The following is a 27979-nucleotide window of genomic DNA, read 5'->3' as shown; positions in this document are numbered from 1 at the left end:
TAAGGAAAATCCTTTTAAATTTGCCTGAACTCACATCCTTTTCATGGACTAACAAAATTTAAATTAGGAAAATCGACTTTCCACCTAATCTTAATCTCTACACACAATGACACTCTGAAAGTGATGCCCATTTGCCCATTTGTCAGTCAAATCAAGTGTTTATACCTTTGACCACAATCAACCTACTTTCACATAATTGTTAATAAAACTGATATTTAAATATGTAATCCTGATTAGCTTATTTTATTGAGTTTTTCTTTGTTTTGGGTTCTGGGTTTATATTTATGTAATAGTATAATGATGTTAAGATTAAAATAGAGGGGAAGGGGATAAGTACAATATAAAGTTGGAGGATTGAAAATTACAAAAATCTGAAAGAGAGGTAAAAAGAGCATTGAATGCCTTTTGCAACCTGAGTTTGGAAGAACAACACAACACTTGCCTTCTCACTTACTACATTCTCTACTCTCTCTCGTTATATAAACTTGTTCTCAGCCTTTCTTCCCCTTCAGTCACTTGTTTTACTCTGTCCATCTCTCTCTCTCTCTCTCTCTCTCTCTCTCTCTCTCTCTCTACCATGAATCCGTCTGAAGAATTAATGGAGCAGGGAATATCTCCACGGGTATTCTTCTTTCTCACCTCATAATTAAGCACTTTGCATTATTGCATGACAGTGTTAACATTTTTCTCAATATTATTAGTTGCTTGGTTTTATGATGTCATTGCTATGTTATTATTAATATTTTTGCACTTCTTGTGTGCTTAATAGCCTTATGAATGTCATGCATTTTGCAAGGTTTCTTGGACAAAGAGGTTTTAGTGAAATGCTTCTCTTTAAATTTAGTGAGGTTTTGAACGATTTTATGCATATATGAAATGACATCTGGAGCATGCAGCTCCTATGGAACAGGGACATTTGAGAGAGAGAGAGAGAGAGAGAGAGAGCAGGGGTTCCTGTTTTTAAAATTGTTATTTCTGGTTTCTGGGTAAATTGGATCCATTTTAACAAAAATGGGCTCTGAAAGGATAACTAAAGCAGTAATCATTACCGAAGAAGTACATGTTGGTTGGTTTTGCTTCACTAACACAGGGATTTAGAGGCATCTATTTTTCATTTCAAGCATTTGCACAAAGTGTGCATCTTTTATAGTTTTGTCAACAGACTTTATATTTTCTTTGCTTCGAAAGGCGTCTCCTTTTTGTCTCTAGGAAAAGTAGATTGAATGATAGGATTTACCTTAGAATTTAAGCAGCCAGATAAATAAAGATTGAGAACAGAGCATAAAATCTCAATAAAGTAAATTTATTCTTCAATGCAGCTGCTGAACTATGGGTTCATGAACTTTTATTAGCTTTGAGTACTGACAAACCTGCTTAGATCTTTCTAAACCATTGATTTATTGAACTTGTCCACATATGTTTAAAGTTTGTTGTCTTGAATCAGAGTATGCAGAAGGTATCCTATACAACTGTGCTCACACTGGCTTATCAAAGTCTGGGAGTGGTTTATGGTGACCTCAGTACATCCCCTCTCTATGTTTACAAGACGACCTTCTCTGGAAAGTTGAGCCTTCAAGAGGATGATGAAGAGATTTTTGGCGTGCTTTCCTTTATTTTCTGGACGTTTACTCTCATTGCTCTCTGCAAATATGTTTTCATTGTGATGTTGGCTGATGACAATGGTGAAGGTACAGTTTTGTTGATTTCATTTGAGTACTATCTGATTGCTAAATAACCGGATTCATCTAATCACTCAAGCTTCCCATCACTGTCTAATGGTTGGTTTCTGCTTTGCATATATACAACACCCGTTTCAACACTGAAAAAAAGAAAAAATGTTCAGCTCAAGCTTCTTGTAATTTTTTGTTTGATCGTTATCTCATCTAGTTTTGCAATAGACCTTTGCAATAAGCTTTTAAGGTATTGACTATAGATTTGGATATGATAGAAAGACAGTTTCTCAATACCAATGTTGTGCATATGGTGCAGGAGGTACCTTTGCCTTGTACTCCCTTCTCTGCCGTCATGCAAGATTAAGCATTCTACCCAATCAAGAAATCACAGATGAGAAATTGTCTGAGTATGTGACAGAAGGAACCACAGATACATGGCAGAGTTCAGCTCTGAAATTATTCTTCAACAAGCACCCAGGATTTCGCAAAGGGCTACTGGTTTTTGTTCTATTTGGAACCTGTATGGCAATTGGTGATGGTGTACTCACTCCTGCAATATCAGGTGGCTAGTGTAATCAAATCCTCTGTGGTGATGTTTATATTCTGACCCGTACAAGTTCCATTACCTGAAATTTTCAAATTCTAGGCTAGCTCATCTTAACTTCTCAAGATATTGATGTGGTTGTGAATAAGCATCATATCCTTCAGATTACAGGTATAAATTCTGATAATTTTGTGACATGTTAGACACAGAGAAATACACATTATACATATGTGTCCATGAAAAGAATTTGGTTGAATCTGATTTTTAAATGCTACCTGTATTTAAAACATGTACGTAGCCTATTGTGACAGAGCTAAATAAGTACTATGCTGCACTAGTATGGCATATACAGTTTGGAGATTTGTTAGGCAGAACGTGTTTGAAAGAGGAAAATGACTATGTATAACATATATTTATATGATGATTTATTTCCAAACCCCAACAAGCATCTCGTGGTCTTTCGCTATCATATCGAATTTAATTAGAGTCTTTTAGTGCTCAAATTGTCTGTTAATAAGAGACCATAACATAATAGAGATTCTCCTGTATTTCTCCTTTCAGTTCTTTCAGCAGTCTCAGGGATTAAGCTTAAGTTCACAGAACTCCATGACAGTAAGTATACCAATATGTAACCTTTTAAACATTCATGCTTCACTATTCACTAAACTTCTGTTTGGTTTCTTTCTTTCTGTCTCTCAGATTATGTTGTCATAATTTCATGTGTCCTCTTAGTGGGGCTTTTCTCCCTTCAGCATCATGGAACACACAGAGTTGCTTTCATGTTTGCTCCAATTGTTACAGCATGGCTTCTGTGTATTAGTGGCATTGGAATATACAACATATTTCATTGGAATCGACGTATATTTCACGCACTTTCTCCAGTTTACATGTTGAAGTTCCTTAGAAGCACAGGCGTTGAAGGATGGGTTTCGTTAGCAGGAGTTGTTCTTTCAATCACAGGTATCTCTTTGAACTCCTGATGCAGTAATTGTGGTTTACTTGCTGCTAAACAGAGCTACTGGAAACTAGTTTCCTCCGGAATATTATCTCAGGTGTAGAGGCGATGTTTGCTAATTTGGGCCACTTCTCTTCGCTTTCAATAAAGGTAACTTTTCAGTCAGTTGTACTTACAGATTCTGATGCCTTGAATGATTGAAATGGCATCTATAAATTATTTCTATCTTATTTGAATATTAATGTTGAAACACTTGTCATCGAATCCCAGATGGCCTTCACATTACTAGTATATCCCTCTCTGGTTATTTCATACATGGGTGAGGCTGCATTCCTTTCCAAGCATCATGAAGACATTCAGAGAAGTTTCTATAAAGCCATACCAGGTAAGAAGTTATCTATTTATCATAGTACCCAAATAGTTTATATTATTCGTTGTCATCTTCCGTATTTATGCCATTGTTATATGGCCACTGCAGAAGCTGTGTTTTGGCCAGTGTTCATAATTGCCACTTTTGCATCCGTGGTCGGAAGCCAGGCAGTAATTTCAGCTACCTTCTCCATTATAAGCCAGTGCTGTGCACTGAAATGCTTTCCCCGCGTGAAGATAGTTCATACCTCAAGTAAAATATATGGGCAAATATACATTCCAGAGGTCAATTGGATGTTAATGTGCCTTTGTTTAGCTGTGACAATTGGATTGAGGGACACAAACATGATGGGTCATGCATATGGTATAAATCTGAGCATTATTTCTATGGTATACTTACTATTTTCATGAATGAACTCTGATCATGTTGTTGGATTTGGTAGGGCTGGCAGTCACCGCTGTAATGTTTGTGACAACTTGCTTAATGGCTCTGGTAATGATAATTGTCTGGAAGAAAAGGATACTAAATGCAGTAGCATTTTTAATGCTGTTTGGATCAATTGAGCTGATTTACATTGCAGCATCCATCAGCAAGATCCCAGAAGGTGGATGGATCCCGGTTGTGCTGTCTCTGATCTTTATGGGTGTGACGTACATATGGAACTATGGAACAATGATGAAACACCAATTTGATGTTGAAAACAAGGTCTCAATTAATAGAATAGTGTGCTTAGGGCCTAGCCTTGGCATGGTTCGGGTCCCTGGAATTGGACTTGTTTACACTAATTTGGTGACCGGGATACCACCAGTTTTCGGACACTTTGTAACTAATCTACCTGCATTCCATAAGGTCCTAATATTCGTCTCTGTCAAATCTGTTCAAGTACCCCACATTAGTGGAAAGGAAAGGTTGCTCATTAGTAGGGTAGGCCCGAAGGAGTGTGGCATGTTCCGGTGCATTGTGAGGTATGGTTACAAGGATCTTCAACAGGAAACCTGTAATTTTGAGAATATATTGGTGTCTAGTATACTGCAGTTTGTAGAAACAGAGGAAGAATGTCCTTTGGAACCAGTAACTGGATGCTCTAGAGAGTTTGCAGATGCTGAAGCCCGTCATGCTCCAGATCACACTTTAGTTGACTCGAATGATGAAGAAAACATGGAAACTTCTCTTTCTAAAGATGAGTCCCTGCGGATATTAGAAGCCAAAGAATCTGGTGTCACTTATATTCTTGGACATTCACATGCAAAGGCAAAGAAATCATCATCCTTTTTCAAGAAAGTTGCTATAGATATTGTTTATGCTTTTCTGAGAAAGAACTGTAGGGAGCCTGATGTTGTTTTGAACGTGCCTCATACCTCTTTGCTTGAAGTCGGTATGATTTACTATGTCTAACTTCTAGGATGAAGGCATATGGTACTATCCATCGGAAGATCAAGTACGTTTCGTGCTTTGTTCGAAACTTGCAGATATTTCAGGTTTATATGTTACACTACGTATCAGAGAAAGTAAGCCATTGTTAATGGTTGTATCTTAGAGCTAATATAAACAAAATAGTCGAACTAACTAACAAAGTTTTGCATATTCTGATTCTCCATCTTGAAGTCTTGATTCTTTTAATACTCAGTTACAGAGAAGCCATGCCAAAATGTTTTCCACTCTGGAGAAAAGAAAATCTACGTTGTTTATGATATAATGCAATTGTAGCCTCATATATCTATGTTATTTACTTCTCGTTTGAATGAAGACACACAATATGAGCCTTTTAAGAGCAGCAAAAAGCTCATTTCTGTTGACAAGAATAAGAACTGTCAAATGTACAAAACTGGTGGCACAGCTTACGGTTTAGAAATCAGTGGTCTCTATCTATGGCAAAATCTTTTCTGTACTTTCCCTGCATGGAACTGATCAACTGGCACCACCTTTTCTCCTCTCACTCTCTCTCCACGACAAAGCGTTATTGCAAGAGGACTGACACACTGGCTTAACCAATTGGTCTAACTCCCTCTCTCTTTCCCTAAAAACTCAAAAGGAGGGAACCTCTATAGTGCCGTAGAAAGGAAGCCTTAGGTCCCCTTAGACTCCCATGGAAACAATATTTGTGTGATTTTGACAGTCCATAGGAATTTAAGCACATTCCTACCACTGATTTGAACCCTAGGTAAACATGTTTTCTTATTTATCATATGACATTAGCTTTGATTGAAATGTTTTGTCACGAATTCTAACTAATGTTAATTTATTTTATTTTATTTTAATGGAAATATGTTTTCAGATATTGCAAAGATCTAAGGAAGAAAATTCCATTTTCTTTAGGAAATGACTTGGGTATTCGTCAAGAAAAAATATAAGGAAATGAATTGGGTACCAAGGTATTACCTAAATATGTACCCGTAATTACAATTAATTGTGATATTCTTGAAGATTCTACACACATATCATAATCAAATTTCACCATTTATTCTCTAATATATTATACAAGAACAGCTGAGACCCGAGAAATAACTCGATTTGGCAATGAGCGACAGAATATGAATCTTATTTAGATGTACAATTTAGATTGACAGTCCCATTACGTATTTATGTCCGATAGCCAATAAGAGAATATTACCATATATATATGTAAAACAATGATTTATTTTCACAATGCTAAAAACGAACGTTAATACCAAAAAATAATAGGACAGAAATTCAAAAAAAATATTGTAACAGGACACTGGTGTAGCTGTCCTTCTCCTATACTTAGCACTCACTCAATTACCATACATAACGCGAAAGAGTCTTGTCCTCTTCCCCAAGAAACCACACCACCTTATTTCACGTCTACAACCATCCCTATATAAATCCCTCCAACTCTCTCTCCTCCTCCCAACATTCTCTCAAAGATCCAATCTTTTCTCTGATTTTGTTGTCTAGATCCACTAGAAAAACAAAACCCCAATCTTGTTTTCTCTCCATTTCACTTACAAAGCTCTCTGTTTTATAACCATGGCCACCAGCATTGGCTCACTGGACTCATGCAAACCCAGCAACAACAATGTTGTCTGTCCTCCCCAAAACGGCACAGCTTCAGTCCATGACTCTCACCCTCCTTCCACCATTGCCTCCTCCGACGCCACTCTAGGCCGCCACCTGGCCCGCCGCCTCGTGGAGATTGGTGTTCAAGATGTGTTCTCTGTGCCCGGTGATTTTAACCTTACCCTTCTTGACCATCTCATTGCTGAGCCAGGGCTCACGAACATTGGCTGCTGCAATGAGCTCAATGCTGGGTATGCTGCCGATGGCTATGCCAGGGCTCGTGGGGTTGGGGCTTGTGTTGTCACTTTCACAGTGGGTGGGCTTAGTGTTCTCAATGCCATTGCTGGAGCTTACAGTGAGAACCTTCCTGTCATTTGTATTGTTGGAGGGCCTAACACAAATGATTATGGCACCAACAGAATTCTTCACCACACCATTGGTTTGGCCGATTTTAGTCAAGAACTCCGTTGCTTCCAGACCGTCACCTGCTTTCAAGTAAGCCCAACTCTTTATTTTACACCTTTGATTTCTTGAATATATGGAATGGAAGATTCAATCTGATGATATGGTATGTTTTGTCTTAAGGACAGTAAGTTTTCTTTTTTTTGTTTTGTTGAAATTTGGATTTGTGTTCATATAATATGTAGTGTTTGTTTGGGCAAATTGGGATTTGGGTTCTTTTGCCAATATCAAGGATGAAAATATCGGCCGATATATCCTTCTTGGCGATATATCCTGATAACCCCCGATATCGTCGATATTTACCGATATTTCCCAATACCAGATAAATAACTCAGAAATTTGTCTTCAGTTTTGAAAGTAATCATAGGTCCCAGCCACTGAATCAATGTCAAAAACCAAGCTCTAATACTTAGTAGCTTCTCCTTTATTCTCTTCTCAGTCATTTCGGCTATCTTTGACTATTCCCCTCCTCTCTCTGGTTGATCGGTTTCTTGTGTGTTTGATTTTATTTTTCACCTAATCTTCTATCTTTCATTTCCTTTATCATTAAGTCTGATTCTTGTAATATAATGTTCGGTTATATATTAATGGGTTGGGTTGGGTTATGTTTGAATAATGTTGTCTTTGTTGTGTTAAGTCTAACTGTATTTATTTTCAAGATTTTCATCACGCATTATATATATACGTACATTTCATCATATGCATATCTTATACTTTGTATATTCTGAATTTTATTAGTTCAATACATTCATTGATAATGTGCTTAATATCTATAAAAGTTTCACTTCAAAATTCCGTGTTTGTAAGCTATTATCTATGTTTTTTGTATCGCTGATACCTAAAATGACATCAATATATCCCCGAAATATCCCTAAATTGAAGGCCCGATAATATCGATATCGCCAATATTTTCATTCTTGGCCAATATATACACCCAAGTGATTGATCTGGTTTGTGTGATTTGCTATGTCAGGCTGTGGTGAATAACTTGGAAGATGCACATGAACAAATTGATACAGCCATTTCTACTGCTCTCAAAGAAAGCAAGCCAGTCTATATTAGCATTAGTTGCAACATGCCTGGCATTCCACATCCAACTTTTAGCAGAGAGCCCATCAAATTTGCTATCTCACCTAGGTAACTTCTTTGTTAATCCTTGATGGTTTCTTCTGTGAGATGGCAGGTTGACAGTCTGCCAACATAATATTTCCTCAGCAGGGCTTCTTGAGTTTGAGATGTTTGTTTATGTTAATTCGATGATTTCTTGATACAGAATGACTAACAAGATGGGGCTAGAAGTTGCTGTGGAGGCTGCAGCAGCCTTCTTAAACAAGGCGGTGAAGCCAGTGATGGTGGGCGGACCGAAACTCCGAGTGGCAAAGGCCCATGAAGCCTTTGTTGAGTTTGCAGATGCCAGTGGCTATGCAGTTTCTGTGATGCCATCAGCCAAAGGGCATTTCCCAGAAACCCACCCTCACTACATGGGGACATACTGGGGAGCTGTGGGCACTGCCTACTGTGGTGAGATTGTGGAGTCTGCTGATGCATACTTGTTTGCTGGTCCAATCTTCAATGACTACAGCTCTGTTGGGTACTCTCTCCTTCTCAAAAAGGAGAAGGCAATCATTGTGCAGCCCGATCGTGTGGTCATGGGCAATGGCCCTTCTTTTGGCTGTGTTCTAATGAAGGACTTTTTACAAGCACTTGCAAAAAGGGTCAACAAAAACACAACTGCTTATGAAAACTACCACAGAATCTTCGTCCCAGAGGGCCAGCCTGTCAAATGTCAACCTAATGAGCCTTTGAGAGTCAACATTATGTTCCAGCACATTCAGAAGCTTCTTTCAGCTGATACTGCTGTTATTGCTGAGACTGGAGATTCTTGGTTTAACTGCCAGAAACTAAAATTGCCAGAAGGATGTGGGTGAGCATGCAACAAAGAACCTATCAATTTCATTTTGAGGCTTTTTATTGTGACAATATCATTAGAGAGAAAAAGTTGGTGTTGCAGGTATGAATTCCAGATGCAATATGGTTCCATTGGTTGGTCTGTTGGTGCAACTCTTGGGTATGCACAATCGGTACCAAGCAAGCGTGTCATTGCTTGCATTGGTGATGGGAGCTTCCAGGTTAGAACGTTTCAACCATTGTTAATCAAACTTTAGATTTCATAGAAATGTTGTTGAATTGATCTAAACGCTTGTATATATATGACATTTTGGGTGACAGGTGACTGCGCAAGATGTGTCAACCATGATTCGATGTGAACAAAAGAGCATCATTTTCCTTATCAACAATGGTGGATACACCATAGAAGTTGAAATCCATGATGGGCCCTACAATGTGATCAAAAACTGGAACTACACGGGTTTGGTGGATGCAATCCACAATGGTGAAGGAAACTGCTGGACAACCAAGGTTGGTGATACAAAAATATTCTATAGAATAGGCGCATATGCTTTAGGCAGCTGCTATTCCTATTGTCATTTTACACTCTAAAAACAATATTTAATTGTTTTTAACACACTCGGGAATAGAATGCATGATGACAAATTGGAAGTGTGAATAACGTTGTCATAGCTTTATTAGACTAATACTGAATTGGAGATGTTAAATCATGATTACATTTCTGTTTATTTTTGTCTCAGGTTCGTACTGAAGAGGAGCTAACAGAAGCCATTGCAACAGCAACAGGGGAGAAGAAAGACTGCCTGTGCTTCATAGAAGTGATTGTTCACAAGGATGACACAAGCAAAGAGCTGCTTGAATGGGGGTCCAGGGTCTCTTCTGCCAATAGCCGTCTACCAAATCCTCAATAAAAACCATCCTTGGGGATGATTTAAAACAAAAATTACAATAAGAGCGAAATTATGTCTTAGTAGTTTTCTATTTCCTCTGTTTCTGTTTCTACTTGTGAAAGAACCCAATTTTTTAATTTTGACTATGTATGAGTTATTTTCTGCTTCATTCGAATCATTCCTATGCTTTGAACTCTTTAGTGGGTGTGACTTTGGTAGTGAAGTGGATGACTATTGCTAATGCTTATGGATATAGTGGTTGAATTTGAAGGTGTGGGAATGATTTTGAATACGAAAATCATTTCATGATTTCACAAGATGAAAGAGTTCGTAGGAATGTTAATCACACTCGCTTAATTTGACGACATATATTTATCGATGATCTAAAAGTTGTTTTGTACTTAAATAATTTACCTAGAACACTCGTTCATGCTTGTGTGAGTGACTCCCAAAAGTTTCTGCTCACTTACACTATGCTGCTACTACTATTTAGGTTTTGCTACATTGACTAGCTTGACTGAAGAAACCAAATAGGCAATTATGTGACATCTATCTAACCCACCAAGACTAGAGTTTGGTTTTCTAATCCACCTGGATTAAGCCAACTGTGGTCAATCCAATTAACATCCCAATCTGCTAATCCACCAGGATATAAGCCACATCATGTTAACAGCCTGTATGATTTTAACATCCCTACAGCAAAGACTGAGATGCCTCTGGAAAGACAGAATTAAGGGACCTTGTAAGAGCCTTTCAATAAGGGGACCTTGTAAGCAGATGATCACATCTGATTTTTCTGTTTCCCTTTATGTAGGGCCATGCCTGTCTTGCAAATAAATTGTCTACCTACCTGCTTCCCAGTTTCTCAATCTTTTTATGTACTTGTTTTATAAATAAAAAAATCTTCTGGTTAAGCATTTTTCTGTGCTTGCCACAAACCCAAATCAATATATGGGGTCCTGCACATTCATGTTCCCCCATGCTGCTACACTTATTCTGGTTTTGAGTCTTGATCAAGCTGTTTATCTTTGACCCCCCTAAGGTTCCCTTGCTTGTAGGGTATTTTGATCAAGGGTCCCCTAGAAAACTAAAGCTGAATTTGGAGTGGACTTGTGCCAAATCAGTGAGAAGAATAAAAACCCTTTAAAAAGATTTAAAGATGATGATGCCCTAGTAAATACACCTCAAGTCTAGGTGAGCATTTGAGCTACCTTTCAGTTTCAGCCTTATTGCTTTATTGTTCTTCACCATAACACCCTTCTTCATGTTTTTGTAACTTTTTCCTGGGAGCACAGGAAAAAATAAAGCAAAAATGGGAAGATCTCGATCTGGTGGGCTGTAAATATCAAGGCTTTTACTTTTTCTTTAATTTTTTCTCTGTCAGCATCCTTCACTTCTGCCCATTTTCCCTTCACTTTTCCCTGCTTTTGGCTTTGCTTCACAAGCAAAGAATAGAAAATGCTAATTCCATTTTGTCATAATCTCATGAAGGACTAAATCTATTGCCAATATCACTATCAACCAAGAGGTTCACCGACCTTATACTAAGATTTACCTAATGATTTCAACATCCCAGTCAAAGAATGACACCTGGACAACAACGATTGGCCACGTAAGCATAGGCATTACTTTAGGAAGTTGTTAATTAGCAATCAATCATATACCATTTACTGTTTGGAACAAGCTCCACAAGAGTACGTGTAAAATATGAAAGAAATGACATACCTAGTGCATATGATACTGACAACAAATGTGTAAGGTGATGTAAATTGTTGGCTCACTCTCACAACTTAAGCTTTTGAAACCAGTAGTCGTCTAATACGTTATTCGAGTCTACTTTACAAGGGGTCTTGAGTTTGAATCATGTTTCTCACTTCTTTGTTGATTTGTAGTGTGGGGATGCACTTATATGTTTGTCTCGCTTCTCGTATTGATTTTTTGTGTAAGCCTAATATACATTGTTAGCTTATTTTCTAATAGCTTAAAACTTTTATGTTTAATGATTGTCTAGCAAACTACAATACCTTGCTATTGCTATTTTAACATGATTGCAAGATATATTAAAAACTAAAGAAAAAGACTTGGGGTTTGTGGTAAATTTGACGGAAGAATATAATGTTGCACCTAAAACAAGTACTTGCAACAATTATGCTGATCCCTCACCTGCAATGCTACATTGCCCTATGACAGTATAATAAATCTTTGTATAGGACGGATGAGAGAACTTGTAAGAACTATACAAGCACGAGCTGCCTTCCTCCTTGGGCAACTGTAAGCTATTGATGTTTTATGGGACCCACATGCATCAACGGGAGAGACCGATGCTAGCACGGCTCAAATTTGGTAATGTCAAAAGAGTCTACTCTTGAATTCTTAATTACCTTTTTTTAAAATAAAAAAAATCAAAAGAATTCTTAATTACCTAAACAAACATTACCAACATACATAGGGGCATTAACTAGAGCAACACTCGTCAGGCTTACGTGCACACACCAAACCTTACATCAAAAGTAAGACCATAACATAAAAGAGGAACGACCCAGCTACTCATTGTCATATCTAGCCATCTCCTCTTCTGTCATCCTTATAGTGAAAGCAGAGCAAACAACTAACAAGGATGCCAGAAGAAGATGAAAATGCAGAGATCATCACCTTCCTCAAGAAAGAACTCGAAGACTCTCTCGAAAAGAAGGGTTCATTGGAGAAAGAAAATCATGATCTCAGACAAGAAGTTGCCCGTCTCAAAGCTCAAATAACTTCCCTCAAAGCACACAACAGTGAGAGAAAATCTGTTCTCTGGAAGAAGTTTCAGAACTCTATGGAGAACAATTATACTGACGCATCTCAACAGAAACAATCAGCTTTTGTAGATATATCAGAGCAAAGTCCAGCCAAAGAGAAAATGTGTCCAAGACCAGACAACACAGAATCTCAAGCCACAAAGGAAAGGCCAGCAAGATTACCAACCAACGCACCCCCACCACCAAGGCCTCCTCCAATTTCACCCAAGGAGGTGAAAGAGAATAAAGGGCTATCAGCACCAGCACCGCCACCTCCGCCTCCACCCTCAAAATCACTCCTCGGATCAAAAGGAGTCCGCCGTGTGCCAGAAGTAATTGAGCTGTACCGTTCACTTACAAGGAAAGATCCACACATGGAGAACAAAGCCAACCCTGCAGGAGTTCATGTTTTTGCTCTTACCAAGAACATGATCGGAGAAATCGAAAACCGTTCATCTTATCTTTCAGCTGTAAGTATAATGTAGCAGACGCTATTCTTCAAATCTCATAACGAACACCAATTTTCTCAAAAGTTGTAATGTGCATGATTTATGGACAGATAAAGTCAGAGGTCGAAACACAAGCAGAGTTCATCAATTTCCTGATCAGTGAGGTTGAGTCTGCAAAATTTACAAACATTGCTGATGTAGAAGCATTTGTAAACTGGCTGGACCGGCAGCTGTCTTCCTTGGTTGATGAGAGGGCAGTGCTTAAACATTTCCCGCAGTGGCCGGAACGAAAAGCGGACACACTGCGGGAAGCTGCTTGCAACTACAGAGACCTCAGAAATCTGAAATCTGAAGTCACATCATTTGAAGACAACATGAAAGAGCCAATGATCCTTGCTCTAAGAAGAATGGAAGCATTACAAGACAGGCAAGCATTAGAGTACAAAAACTTGTTACTATTTCATTTAATTTCATGCAATATAGTGAATTAAATTTTGAAGGTCACAATTTCAATTTGCAGGTTGGAAAGAAGTGTTAGCAGTGCAGAGAGGACAAGAGAGAGTGCCAGCAAGAAATACAGAGATTTCCAGATCCCATGGGAATGGATGCTAGACACAGGGCTGATGGGGCAGGTAGGTGGAGCAATTAGCAAATTGAATTATTTTTTTCTCTACCTTTATAGCTTTAAGGTCCCTCTGACAATTATGCCTTGCCTACAACTTTATATGTGGTAATTGTTGTTGAGTGAGGTATCTTTTTTTACATTTGACTTCAATTTAAATGTTACTAAATTGCGGTAAATTTGAGCTTAAGGGACTAATTTCAACTAATTACAATGATGTGGAACCAAGAAAATTAGAACACTAATTGACAGCCCTTCTCACTATTCTACAAAACTTTACAAAAGCAAATCCATGAGGATCAGCGTTTAGTGATCACAGATTTCCAAATTTTCAAGCAAGGGATGGAAATAACATTCATTTGAAAGCAACCTCTTTATTTCACCACCAGTAATAACTGAATTTCTTTGTCCAATACTTGCAGATGAAATTAAGTTCACTAAGGCTAGCCAAGGAGTACATGAAAAGGATTATCAAGGAAGTTCAGTCTAGTGACTGCTCAAGAGAAGATAATCTTTTGCTTCAAGGAGTCCGGTTCGCTTTCCGAGTACACCAGGTAACCCTAATTGCTCCTCAAACTCATGATTCTAATTTGTAACCCTAATTGCTATACCGAGTACTGACACATGCAACATTACATTCAGTTTGCAGGTGGTTTCAATTCGGAGACCGTACTTACATTTGAGGAACTGAAGAAGATAGGCACGAATAGTAGCAGAAATGGCACGCTTTAGCGATATACTTGAATCCCAAATTGATCAGTGGGATATAAGCAGACTAGTAGTAGCACAAACTGTGTTTTTGTAAAATGGCTAATGGCATAAAACGAGTTCGAAAATTATTAACTTGGTCAGAATGCCAAATTACCTGAATATAAATTCCCCCTGCTCCTCACTTGTATAAAAAATAATTATGATCATCATAGATCATAAGACTTTGGGAGCCAACTACCATTGGATTATCCATGGGCCAAATTTTACTAGAAAATTTCCCTGACAAACAAATTTGAGGACCCTCGAACATCCAACTTCACTTGGAGGAAAAGTTCAGGGATTTCTCAAACTTGAGAAGATTTTAAGAAAGGGTTTGTGTAGGGATTTAGACGAGTTTTCAGAAACCACAACACAGATATGCAATCTGTATGAAAGCAGCATAAACATGCCCAAAAACATGATTTCAGAAACCACATTCCAATTAGCAACATGTAAATTCATAATTTCATCAAACTAAACCAACTAATTTAAAAAAAAAAAAAACAGTCAAATTTCATTTAAAGATTAGGAAATGTAGCAGAAAGATAGAAACAAGAACACCAAGGGTTTCTCATATTAATTCTAACAAATCACTAAGTCTGACAAAACTCAAAAGCCTAAAGATAGAAACGCCATGCGAAAGAGCTGCACAGCTGAAGCTATCACTTAGATCTCTGCCTCATCTTTCGGCGCTTCCTCTTCAACCTCCTCATGCGCTTCTTCTTCCACTGCAGCACATTTTACCATTTATATCAATTTCAATTTTCAAGGATCGGAAGCTATGGCATTCTTTGATAAGCTTATCAGAAAAAATAAAAAAATTCAACAAAAACACAAGAACGACGATTTATAGACGTAAACAATTTGAAGTTTCTATTAGGGTTCTGATTTTAGTTGTACCTTGGCTCTCATGGCGACGAAGCGAGACTGAAACCTTTGCTCTCCTTCTTCGGAAGTCGTCCGATGAAGATGAAAAATGGGGGGTGCGCTATGTGCGAGAGGCAGTGAGGGGTTGGCAGCGTTTATAAGCAAAAACCCTAGCTCTGTTTGGGCCCTCTATATGTAATCCGAAGGATGTGGGCTCGGTCCAAGTAAAAGTTCAAACCCGATCCGTTTACACTTATTGGGCTTAGTAAATAATAAATGGAAAATGCTAAATATACTCCAAATCTGACATATTCTCAACAACTTGGCCATTTTTTGTATCAATTTACATTGGTTCTACATTATTAGTCTTCCTTTTTTTAATGTCTAACGAGGGGTGTGTCTTATCATGTGTGAAGTAAATTCAGACAAGAGACTTTGGATTATTAATAATTATTGTTAGTATGAAATTGTGTTGGTATTTCTTAAAACTTAGTATAGGTTTGGAAGTGTCATTTAGTTAGAAAGTTGAAGCAAAATTGTTGTCTTTGATTTCCAGAAACTGCAGAATTGAAATAGCTCAACAATCTCCGAATTCCAGAATTGTGACTTAACACGTATGAGCCATTTGATCTGAAAGGTAAGACATGTCATTTTTCATGCATTCATGTTGGGAACATTTTTTTTAAAGTATGATATAATTTTGTTTCATTGATTTTTAAATCAATTAAAATCCCTTTAGGAGTGCATCTTATTTAAACATGTTTGTTTCAAATTGATTTACTTTCCTTTTTCTTCACGCCCTATCAAGCCTCTTCTTTTGGGTTAAGTCTTGAGTGCATGGAAATCAAGTTAACTATCATATACTCTATTAAAAATTAATTGTGATATTCTTGAAACTTGCTTCAATAATATCAAGGGTTCTTTAAAGAGTAATATTGTTACAAAACCTTCTTGCTTTGGCTCATGCCTATTTGATGATTTTGGTTTTGACTAGGAAACATATCTTTGGTTAGCCTTCAATGAAATTGATTGTGTTTTGGACGTGGACTTTTCTTCCTAGATAAGAAAAAGTTATATAAAATAAGGCTTGATGTTTTTCTTCTTGGTACAACTTTTGAACAATAATTTTGTGTGCTTAAACGTTTAAGAAAACTGAAATAAATCATAAAGTGTTCCATGTTTACTTGATGATTTATTAAACACTTTTATCATTCATATTGCATTCATTTGCATGTTCGGTGACTTATACGGTTGTGGGCACCAAGACCGTTGTGGCGGTTTTTCTCTAATGAGCTTGAATTGATCGTGACCAATATCAAATTCAACATAAGGAGAGTTGGAAGAACTCCAGCGAGCTTGAAGCAATCGTGACCAGTATTGCATTCAACATAAGGAGTGTTGAGAGATAATCCCATGATAGAAGTTGAGTTACGAAGATGTCGGTAAACATTATCTAGAATGTATCTAGGATAAGTGTGCTCAGCACGTTTCACCGAAATTTATTTATATTTATTGATTATAATTTTAAATTGGCTTATTCACCCTCTCTAGGCATTTTGGCCATCCTACAGGTAATTTCAATTATTTCAATGATTTTTCAGGAGAAATAGTTCATGAACTTGTACTCGATTCGCATTTTGTTTCTTGAACTCACAAAATGGTTATTGTATTCCCTCAACTCCACTTATGTTAGCATCATTGTTCATGATATTACTTTCTTTCTTTTTTGTCAAATTTAGAGGCAAAATAATATTTTGATGTTCTTTCTAATGAGCAAAACACCAACAGCCCAAACTCCCACCTAGCCACAACCGCCGACCACCCCGTTCTCCAACATATACCCAGCCACCCATCTCATGCAACAAATTTGATCCAAACGCCCACCATTGAAGCCACCCCAAACCCACCCTAAATTGATATCCCCACCCAATCACCCCTAACACACTACACAGACACAACACCCACTCCCCACACCCCAAACGTGCACCAACCCCACCCACCCTTTTCCACTCCCTATCCTCAATGAGAGAAACTCTCATGCAACGAGGATGACACTTTTTGTTATTCTCCGCTAATAACTCAATGACACATAGGATAACTTTTCAATTTATCATTGTGTTATTGGTCGAGGATAACGAAACAGTGATATCCTCGTTACAAGTAAGTTTTTTTTTTGCTCCCCAACGCACCTCCCTCACCCGCCATTTTCCTTGTCTCTATACTATTGGTTCGGAAATAATTTCTCTATCTCTCTCGTGAGATTGTTCTTCATTGATGGTGGTGGGAATGGTGGGTTTTGGTACAAAATAGTGGTAGGAGTGGTAAAGCTAGTGAGTGACGGGGGGTTGAACTTGAAATGACAATTTTACCCCTGAATTTAACAACAAGAAAAATGTAATTGATTTGACGATATGACCAACTGCTAACGAAATAGAATTGATAGACTACAAGAATCATTTTGCAAATTCAAATGTCAAAATGTAAATTGAGTATAAATTTAGGGACTATTACATCTAAAAACTTATATTTTTACGTACTTGTAAAGCATTTCTTATAATAGAATTTATAAGTAAAAAGTGTTTTTTACTTTAACAATTCCAAATATATGGGCTGATTATATATAGTAAAAATGAAGAAGGCTGATTGATGGGTTGAATAAATAAAGAATAAGGAAGGAAATATTGTCCATAAATAAATATCACGTAGGGTGAAATACTTGTTAATTCCAAAGCTAGAGCTTGGAAATAACCCCAAGAGCATGTACAGGTCACATCCCAAAACACGCGTCGAGCACAAAAAGCGAGTTGCATTATACTAGAAAAAGCCAGCGAGTAAAATACGCCAGGAGTTGCAGATATAAAAAGGGTGAGCTGCTAGCCATGGTTGGCCCCATCGTCTAAAAGTTAAAACTATCCAAACACAGACCGGGAACAGCCACAGCGAACAGACAAACCCATTCACGTATATATATATGGAATCCAATCCAAATTTCCAAAATCCCTCATCACTCTGATTCATTCATTCTCCATCTCTCACTCTCCTTCCTCATTCTATCCAATCCCCAAACCACACACCACAAAAACTAACTGAACACACACAGGCTCAGAGAGACAGAGAGAGAGAGGGAATGGGGACTGGTGCGTCCAAGAGGACGGAGGATGGCTCGCATGGAGGTGAGGAGCCGGAGGAGGAGGAGTATTTGGACCAAGGAGGCGGCCAGCTGTACGTGTCGTTGAAGATGGAGAACAATTTCAAGCTCAAGAAAGGCGACCTCTTTCCTCACGTCTTCGGCTCCGTCCCTCTCGTTGGCTCTTGGGATTCTTCCAAAGCTGTAAATTTTTGCAATCACAATTCATTCGTTCACTCACTTTCGCTTGATTAATTCCATTGCCATGTTCTAATTTCTGATTGATTTCATTTCGTTGTTTTGAATCATTCTTAGCTTTCTATGGAGCGTGAGTCGGCCTCTATGTGGGAACTGAGCTTTGTTGTTCCTCCCAACCATGGTAAGTTGTGATTTCTGAATTTCATCACCAGAAAAATATTTTCTTAAAGCCTTAAATGGCTACGGTATCAGTATTTACTTGCTTTTTAGTCTAGTGGAATTTTGGAGGTGTTGGTTTCGAATTTTTAGTATTTATTAAGCCAATTTTCTGATTGGATATGATTGTTTTTTTTGGGTCTGTGTGTTGGAACCAGAAACTTTGGATTTCAAGTTCCTTTTGAGGCCAAAGTATAGCAATGCACCTAGTGTTGTCGAGGAGGGTCCGAACCGCCAACTCATAGGAGGGGCCTTGCAAGGAGATCAGAGGCTGGCTCTATTTAGGATTAGCAGTGACGAGGTTCTTGAGTACCGGGTGTTCATTAAGGCGGATAGGGTATCTCCTTTTGATCTTGCAGCGAGTTGGAGGGCTTATCAGGAGAACCTTAGGCCTTCTGCTGTTCGCGGAATTCCTGATGTCAGTTTAGGTACAGTGCCAGAGATAGGTGCTGAGGTACACTTTCACTCGCAATTCTTTTCATCTGTCTTGTTGCCCATTTATTGTCATTGGCATTTTATCTGTTGTAGTTGTGGTCCTGCGTGGCTCAGAGTGAGGTTCTTATTTTGTTATACATACCTTTTTAAGAAGCCTTTTGTCCATTTTCTTTGGTAATGTACACAGAATGGCTCTTCAACTAGTTTGGAGCTTGATCTCGAACATTATGTTGTTCCAGCTCCTTCGACTTCTGCCAATTCAGGCCTTGTTTATGCAGCTAACATGACAGAGACTCCAAGGTCATTAAGTCTTACTGGGATCTTTACTAATGCTGATGGTTCTACCAGTTTTTCACATTCCTTCAAGGATAGTGGTGCTTCAGTGGATCGACATGTACCTCTAAAGGTTTATCCCGTTACCGCATCTGCTATTATTATAAATTGGAGTTTTCTTATATCCTTTTCCTGCGTTAAGTAGGATTTAGCAGTGTGAGACTGTTATGATTGTTAAATTTATAGTACGAAACTGCAAGCATATTTTGGTTTTGGGACAATATTGACTGTGGAGGACTTTAACAAATTGTTCCATATTACATATAACATACCTATAGTCCACCTAATTCAATGTTTATGCAGGACATGGAGGTTGTTATCCCAGATTCATCGAAGCTGTATTCTTCATCTGGGATGGTTGAATCAAAGTCAATGGGAACATTTTCACCTTTCCAAAGGCAAGACAGTCACAGGGGCCTCTTTGTAGATAGGGGTGTTGGATCTCCTAGGCTAGTGAAATCCTCTAGTACTAGTACTTTCTCTACAGAACCCAGATTGGACAAAGAAAAAAAGGTCTGTGTTGAAGTGCATCTTGCCTGTGAGGATGATCAAGAGTTAAATTATCTTCTATCTGCAGTGGTTGTTTTTCTGAAACTCTGCCCTTCTATGCATATTGTTAGAATTCAATGCCAGAAGCTGCTGGAGCTGTTGCAGCTGCAGCCGTAGCTGATCAAATGCTCGGTCCAAAGGAAGATAGTCATTTGGCAATTGTCCTGGTATTGTTCTGCATGACTGTTTAACCATACAGCTCATAACTTCTGTTAAACTTAATCATCCTTTTCCCATTGTTTCTTAATTGGTTTTCTTTAGTTGTAAACTTAAAGGAATTACAGTTTAATTTGACCCTTGCTAAGTAGGCTGACTTGGAAGGACCTACCAGTATCATCAGTTTTGCATTGGTTGCTTCAAATTTTAATTCATGGAATATAATTGAGAGCAAACAGTTCTAACAAGTTTTGTGTACTTTAGGTTGGTTTGCCAGCTCGTGGAAAAACTTTTACGGCAGCTAAACTTACAAGGTATCTCCGCTGGTTGGGTCATGATACCAAGCACTTCAATGTTGGAAAGGTTACTAGCATTCTTATGATTGACAATTCTTTATTCTCTTCATACCTCTAGTAACTGAAATATATGAAGGTGGACATGAACATGACCTTCTTTTTTGTATTTTTTTTTGTTGCAGTACCGCCGTCTTAAACATGGGGCTAATCAGGTAAAAATTATGTTGTTTAAGGTTTGATTTGGTTGATTAATTGGCGGACATTCTGCTTTAGTAGTCATTAGTGATTATCTGTTGACTGATGAGTGATCCTACAAAAAGCAAACCAGTTTGTTTATCTGCCTCGCTGTTTTATCACTAGATTCTTTGTTATTAGATTTTTCCAACAGACCATGTGGTATTCCTGTGTTGGGTTGGAGACGCATGTCAAATCAAAAGAAACTTAACATAGTTCCACAATAGTGAATATGTGCTCAGCAATATAGATATAAAGTGAAACACTGTTTTGGTTATTAATAAAATAGTTCTTGGGTGACCTGAAAAATCTCACGAGATATTTATTAGTGCAGAATGCTGATTTTTTCCGAGCTGACAACCGTGAAGGCATGGAGGCACGTAACGAGGTGAGTGTCTATGGAGTACTTTTCCTTTAGAGTAGATAAGTCATGACTGATTTTTTTTAGAAGATAAGTTATGACAGATTGATTCTACTGCTATGTATCATCTGGCATTCTTTATCACTATGATGCTAGTAGTTGTTAACAACAAATGATGCCTTGTTTGTGATGAGAAGTTAGTAAGTCCTTTTGAAGAATGCGAATCAACTGAGCCAATTTAAACTTTATTCCTTAGAGCTGCTCAAAATTGCTCTCTTTTGAGAAGAACCCCATGATTATTCAAAGAAATGATGAAAATATATATTTCTGATTCTGTTTCCTAGATGTTATGAAAGACATATCTTGAATGGATGTTTCTAAACTGAAATGGATGTAGCTTTTATAATAAACATGAAGTAGAATATGCAACACAAGTAGTCAATGAAGATATAAAAGAAGCGGAAACACTTTTAGCTTATGTCAGGTCACATGAGTGTATGACAGTTTGTAGGTGCTTATAACTCCATACAAAGTTTATAATAGTGAGAGTTCCTACTAAGAGTACTTGTGCTTGAGAACACTAACATTTATACTAAATTGGATTTCGTGATGCGATTGGAAAAGTTAACACAATATTAATCTTTTTCTTTGTACATAGTTTTAATATATCACGTGCTACTAGGTAGCAGCCCTGGCATTTGATGACATGGTTTCTTGGATGCAAGAAGGTGGCCAGGTAAGTCCTTTTATGCCAGTCATTTTGATCTTTAATGGCTTCTCGATGATCCTTTCTTTTTAACAAATCTAATTTGATTGTAGGTAGGAATATTCGATGCCACAAACAGTACAAGTAAACGCAGGAACATGCTCATGAAATTGGCTGAAGGAAAATGCAAGGTACCATGAGTATTGCATGGAGTGACAGTTCCCACTTCACGTAGTTTAAAACTTGGTCTTAAGCTCTTCTGCTACCCATCTTGTGTATTCATAATTATATCGTTCTTTGCAGATTATTTTTCTGGAAACTTTATGTAATGATGAACGCATTATAGAAAGAAATATACGTCTGAAAATTCAACAAAGTCCTGACTACGCAGAAGAGTATGGTTTGGCCCTGGACCATTAGTTCCTTATCTTTATGGATTGTGAGGTGCATTAATTACTGTTCTTCTGCAGGCCAGATTTTGAGGCTGGATTACAGGACTTTAAAAGCCGACTGGCTTATTATGAAAAAGTAGTTCCCTAAAACATTTCTTATTGATTGTTTGGTGTGGTTTGGCCTTTAACAGTTCTTGTTATCAAATATTGATGTACATTTATGCTCCCATTGCCCAGGTTTATGAGCCAGTAGAAGAAGGATCATACATCAAAATGATTGATATGGTCAGTGGACATGGAGGCCAAATACAAGTAAGTTCAACTCAGTTTTTTTATCGTTCTCTTTGGATGAGTCTTGAGCTGCAGTAAGTATCTCAGAAACATACACCTAGGGCATGGTTGTGTGTTGTTTGTTTTTGGCCTTTCTATGTTTTTTGTAATTATTGTGTTTTTCACTGTTGAACCTCTTATTTATACGTGACTTCAGTTTAATGGCATTAGGTTCTTCCCCCCTATAAAACCCTTGGAATAGATGCTTATGCATCTCCTTAAGCATGTAGCTGTGACTTTTGATTCCTATTCACTCGGAAGCTTTCTATTTTGGTTCAGGTGAATAATATCAGTGGCTATCTTCCTGGACGAATTGTTTTTTTCCTGGTATGTTATCCTATGAAAAATGTAGTTCAATATTGGCATAAATGTATCATCCTTTAGTTTCAAGGCTTTTGTAAAATTGTAATTTTAGATTCTTCAGTTATAGCCAAGAATAGTTCTTTTCCCAGTTGTTCCTTGGCTTTGTAGAAGAAGAATTCTATTTTCTCATGTTTTCTTCATTGGGATGCAAATTTGTTTAATTTCATGGCATTTGTTTTTCTGAACTAATATTTTGATAAGTGTGAGAGGATTATCTTGGGCAAGAATACTGGTGATTACTTAGGTAGACATAAAACTTTGATTCTGTTCTTTCACAAATTAGTCTTGAGCTCAACTGTAAAAGATGGATTTTAAAAGTGGTGCTTTCATATAAATCAAGTATATCTACTCTGCTAGGTCTTTTTGTGCTAATAATTCTCATAATACGAGTGATCTTTTTCCAGAGTAATTCGATCCTGGACTTATAATCCTTATCACTGCTATTGGTTTCAAACATATTGACTTATTTAAGACAGTGGACTCCACATGTCTGTATGGCATAACATTAACCGTCTGTTATGTGGCATAATATACAACAATCTGACCAGAATATTTTAGTGAACTGCATTTGATGAAATAACAACTAATCATCTTGGTAAAAGTTTCCTCATTTAAATTGCCCTTTGAAATACCATATCAAATTTATACAGTAGAACTGAGATCTTTTAGTTGATTCTCCCCCGCGCCCCCTCTGTTAATTCATACTTCTGTCATGTATTCATTTGTTTCTGCTGCACTGTTGTAGGTGAATACACATCTCACACCCCGCCCTATATTACTTACTAGGCATGGAGAGAGTAAGGATAATGTTAGAGGCAGAATTGGGGGAGACAATCCTTTGAGGTTTGCCCTTGCTGTTGATTATCAAGATATAATTTTACTACTTTGCTTTCGTTTCAATATGCATTTAGTACAGTAAATTCTCAAAATTATCTGATCCTAAATTCTGTTCACCTCCATGATATTCATGTATAAAATTCTATGTTTCTCTCATCTGATGAGGTTTTGCCCATCACTGTTTCATTTCTGTACATTATTTGGTCTGGATTTGACTCATTCTCTAAGACCTGTTCCTTTGATCTCTTCAACTCTCTATGATACATTTTAAATTCCACGTAAATTTTGTTATTTCATGAGTCAGTGATGTGTTGTGAGTGGAACTTACCAAAAGATACTATTACTTGTTTCAACAGTGATACTGGAGAAATTTATGCAAAGAAACTTGCTAACTTCGTTGAAAAGCGACTGAAATCAGAGCGGGCTGCTTCTGTAAGCTTCAGCAGTATCCAATTTTCAGTTTTAATTTTTTAGCATTTCATACGAAGTAAATGCTTCTTGTAGGTTGATCCTTGTTTCTTGTGTAGTGTACATATATCTCTTACTCAATCATGTGCTTTGGCCACGGAGTGGTGTGGTTGAAGTATAAGCTAAAGATATGTAACTAATATCAGTTGTTTAACATTATATAACTACGCATCTAAAAAAAACATTATATAACTATGTAATTTACTTTTGAATGTGTAGTTGCAAATTATTGTTTTCGTAAGCTAGAAAAAGTTATTCTAGAATGTAACCAAACATAAATTCAGATGTTCAGGTTGGAAGGTTGCATTTTGCACGAAATTGGTTTTAATGTTTGAATAGAGCAACAAAACTGTAGATAGAGTCTGGCTTTGAACTTAAAAACAAAGATGTTATGCATACTATTGTCTTACCACTAAACATATTGTCACCTCTAGGTTCTTTTCCTACTAGTATGTAGCACATGTGTCTGGGATGGAACCATTTTCATGACATCATTTATTGATATTTTTGTTTGATAAGTATAGTGACTTAATCTGTTTGATTGGTTTCAAACGTCTATTTCCCTTGCCACTTGACTGAATACAGTAATGAGTTAACATTACTATTTTTTTCCGTGGTGTTTAGATTTGGACTAGCACGCTGGAGCGAGCAATTTTGACAGCAAGTCCCATCGTAGGATTTCCCAAGGTTAGTGTACTGTACAACTTTTAGAATTTCATCAACTTTCGAAGTCTCACATGTTCTATACTTAAGCCACACACTGTAAATAATGGATAGACCCAGATATTTGAATATGATTAAGTATAGTTGATTTATAGTTCCTTACAATTTTTCTAGATACAATGGCGTGCACTGGATGAGATATATGTTGGTGTGTGTGATGGAATGACGTATGAAGAGATAAAGAAAAACATGCCAGAGGAGTATGAGTATGTTGCATTATTCTTTGTGTGTGTGCGTATGTCAAATGAAAAAAGATAAAGAAAAGAGAGAAATTGAAAAGTATTCCTTGTTTAAAGACATTTATTGTTTGAAAAGATATGTTTTAACTGCAGGTCACGTATGAAAGACAAACTGAGGTATCGGTATCCTCGTGGAGAATCTTATTTAGATGTTATCCAAAGGTTTGAACTTTGCAATTACAATATACAATCGGTTCTCGCAACAATAACACCTGTTCAATAGAATTTGACTTCCACCACAAATGCAGGTTAGAGCCTGTAATCATTGAACTCGAACGACAGCGTGCACCTGTTGTGGTTATATCTCATCAGGTGATTAATACACATAGTACCAATTTGTGCTTGAGTGTTCTTCTTTTCTTCCTTCATGTTGTGGTTGTAATAATATGAGCTTGTTGATTTCTTTATTCTTGTAGGCTGTTTTGAGAGCATTATATGCGTACTTTGCTGATAGGCCTCTGAAAGAGATTCCACACATTGAGGTAGTTGATGGAAAATTACTAATTACTCCTGTTTCTTGTATTTCTTGTATTCTATATTCCCTACTTCCCTGAACAATCTGAATCACAGAAGACTTTATGATGGAAATTTACAAGTTCTAAATCCTGAATTACGCATGGTTATGGTATTCAAGTTACGATTTGATAAGAATTAAAAGTAGGGTAATTTTTAATACAGATTTGTAGCAGTTTATTTTATCATATCTCATGAAGGTCCTTTCTGACGGCTAGTTTTTCAAATTTCAGATGCCTCTTCATACCATAATAGAGATTCAAATGGGAGTTACAGGTGTCCAGGAGAAAAGATACAAACTCATGGACTGAAAATTCTTACATGCAACTTTTGTTTGTAATTTTGAAGTGCTTGAAAATTTCCATTTTCTAAGTTTCTTAAATTGCCCATTGGTTAACATAATGTAGCAATGTCTCAACTGTATCTACAATAATCAGTAATCCAAAATATGTGCCTAGCTACCAATTCCCCGATTGATTCTAATGAGGTTAACCTCTATGTAATTCTTATTGTCTTAGCATAAAAATGTAATTCTTTTTTATTTGAATATTCTCTATGCAGGTTGAGAAAATCTCAGTTCTGCCCAATTTTCTTGAGTTTCAATCTCATTTTTAACGAGGTTGATTATTTAGAATGACCTTTTAAAGCTTATGCTAAGGTTGAATATTTTTTTTTAATAATACAAACGACTGCCTAATTACAAGAGAGGGAGTTTCTCACACGCACACACTATTAAGATGCTATGTTGATTCGAATTTGAGATCACTAGTTTGCAAATCAAGACTTTTTTCATAGACTAACTCCATTAGAAATTTGTGCTTGTACTTAAAATAAGCGATGACGTTAATAAATGAGATCAAAGTTGAAAAGAATTCGTTGTTTCGTCCGGTCTTTTTTAGGGTTAGCAGGAAAAGGTTTTGCTGGGAAATCGCGGTTTGTCTTGGTGGTTGAATAGATCTTGACCTATTAGCTTATTTGACTCCCAAAACTTTGCGTGAGGTGGGGGTCCTGGTCTAAGTGAAGAATCTCATGAAAGAGAGCCAAGTGTGTCACAGAATCGTCTTGCCGCTGAGACTGACTGGGTCAGGGGAGAAGTCACGAGCCTGAGGCCAGAGTCTATACCTACCGTTTAAAGGTAAAAATCAGCACCAAAAAACATGCATAAAAAAAATAAAATAAATAATAAAAAGGGGTAAGAAGCCATTAAAGATCCACCAGTTTTAATGGAGCAAACAGAAAAAAGTCTGGCTACTTTCACATGGGAACCCTCATCTAAGAATTGACACCTCAGAGGAAGAATCTTACCACAATTTGGAACCCTCCTTTCTCCATAGTTTTCTGCCACGAAGAAAAAGAGAACACAAACACACTCAAAAGAGCATTAAGAAAAGATTATTCTAATGTTTTTGCTTGATCAAACAAATTATTCCATTCTAGTACGTTTCTCAAGACGATTTAATGACAAATTATATGAATGACAATTTCTCCTTATGGGGTTGCAACTTGCAAGCATTCACATTTCTTTTTTGATTTAGAGAAGGTGAAGGGTAAGACTCAAATCCTTATTAGGAATGTGAGGTAAAAATGTTCCAATGATACTAGTGATTGTGTATTCATCAATGAATTCCTGTCAATCGTTGATGTATGTGAATTTCAAGTACGCATTTTGACCAATGCATAATTAAAAGATTCATTTTAAAATTCACACTTATCAATTATTCAAAATGTGTGAGGTCATCATATGTGTACGACTGATACTAACAATAATTCGTTTATATATTATAAAATGAGACAAAGACTGTCAAAGAGCAAACCTCTTTTGAACACTAATATACAATGAGACGATTTAACTATTGTTGATGCGAAAAAGTGGTTTAGTACGTATTTCGTCAACTTAGTTTAGTACGTATTTTGTCAACTTAGTTAAATTATCCCTTCGGTAGGTGACTGTCCTCGGTAAGTGGTTCACTCTGGAGGGGTAAGTACCTACAAAAGGACACGTTCGGTAAATCCTTGGGGTACCGATGCGGTACCGGCCGAAGGCTCTCTGATGCTTAAGTAAGTATGGATTTAGTAAAGTTAACTGACAGATCACACGATAGCGTACCGTTAGTTCTGATCCCTTCCTTTTGGGGATATGGGTCTCCTTATATAGGCATTGGGAGGTGTGCACTGTGCTCATATTTCCGATGTGGGACTCTGGACATGGATTGTG

At 37.3% G+C, this 27979-nt stretch overlaps 4 protein-coding genes and 1 long non-coding RNA gene across 5 annotated transcripts; 4 read left to right on the top strand and 1 right to left on the bottom strand.

Moving 5' to 3' along the window:
* Positions 395–5137, top strand: LOC18772652 (potassium transporter 1). The gene is made up of 9 exons (XM_007207650.2): positions 395–622; positions 1445–1688; positions 1990–2235; positions 2779–2829; positions 2917–3177; positions 3270–3322; positions 3443–3557; positions 3651–3905; positions 3985–5137. The coding sequence occupies exons 1-9, from the start codon at positions 578–580 to the stop codon at positions 4935–4937; spliced, it is 2223 nt and encodes a 740-aa protein (XP_007207712.1). The 5' UTR covers positions 395–577; the 3' UTR covers positions 4938–5137.
* On the top strand, positions 6425–9936 carry LOC18774601 (pyruvate decarboxylase 1). Its single transcript, XM_007207066.2, has 6 exons — positions 6425–7055; positions 7996–8159; positions 8296–8946; positions 9034–9151; positions 9252–9440; positions 9671–9936. Exons 1-6 carry the CDS (start codon positions 6531–6533, stop codon positions 9839–9841), a joined length of 1818 nt encoding a protein of 605 aa, XP_007207128.1. The 5' UTR covers positions 6425–6530; the 3' UTR covers positions 9842–9936.
* On the top strand, positions 12251–14616 carry LOC18774041 (protein CHUP1, chloroplastic). Its single transcript, XM_007207476.2, has 5 exons — positions 12251–13070; positions 13160–13476; positions 13570–13681; positions 14094–14225; positions 14314–14616. Exons 1-5 carry the CDS (start codon positions 12438–12440, stop codon positions 14401–14403), a joined length of 1284 nt encoding a protein of 427 aa, XP_007207538.1. The 5' UTR covers positions 12251–12437; the 3' UTR covers positions 14404–14616.
* Positions 14913–15445, bottom strand: LOC18774427. The gene is made up of 2 exons (XR_002272396.1): positions 15322–15445; positions 14913–15149 (listed from the first exon to the last, which is right to left on the bottom strand). It is a non-coding gene; the product is annotated as an uncharacterized LOC18774427 (long non-coding RNA).
* Positions 18170–26330, top strand: LOC18773576 (6-phosphofructo-2-kinase/fructose-2,6-bisphosphatase). Its single transcript, XM_007208286.2, has 23 exons — positions 18170–18619; positions 18731–18794; positions 18988–19283; positions 19452–19670; positions 19901–20110; positions 20218–20313; positions 20567–20665; positions 20781–20810; positions 21167–21220; positions 21876–21929; positions 22013–22090; positions 22203–22294; positions 22370–22427; positions 22529–22603; positions 22901–22948; positions 23730–23827; positions 24178–24253; positions 24914–24976; positions 25127–25218; positions 25345–25413; positions 25500–25563; positions 25668–25733; positions 25998–26330. The coding sequence occupies exons 1-23, from the start codon at positions 18416–18418 to the stop codon at positions 26073–26075; spliced, it is 2283 nt and encodes a 760-aa protein (XP_007208348.1). The 5' UTR covers positions 18170–18415; the 3' UTR covers positions 26076–26330.

This window comes from Prunus persica, chromosome G6, assembly GCF_000346465.2.
Source record: "Prunus persica cultivar Lovell chromosome G6, Prunus_persica_NCBIv2, whole genome shotgun sequence".
Classification (NCBI taxonomy): Eukaryota; Viridiplantae; Streptophyta; class Magnoliopsida; order Rosales; family Rosaceae; genus Prunus; species Prunus persica.
Note: the sequence above shows the minus strand (reverse complement) of the source record. Positions and strands in the feature narration are given on the sequence as shown.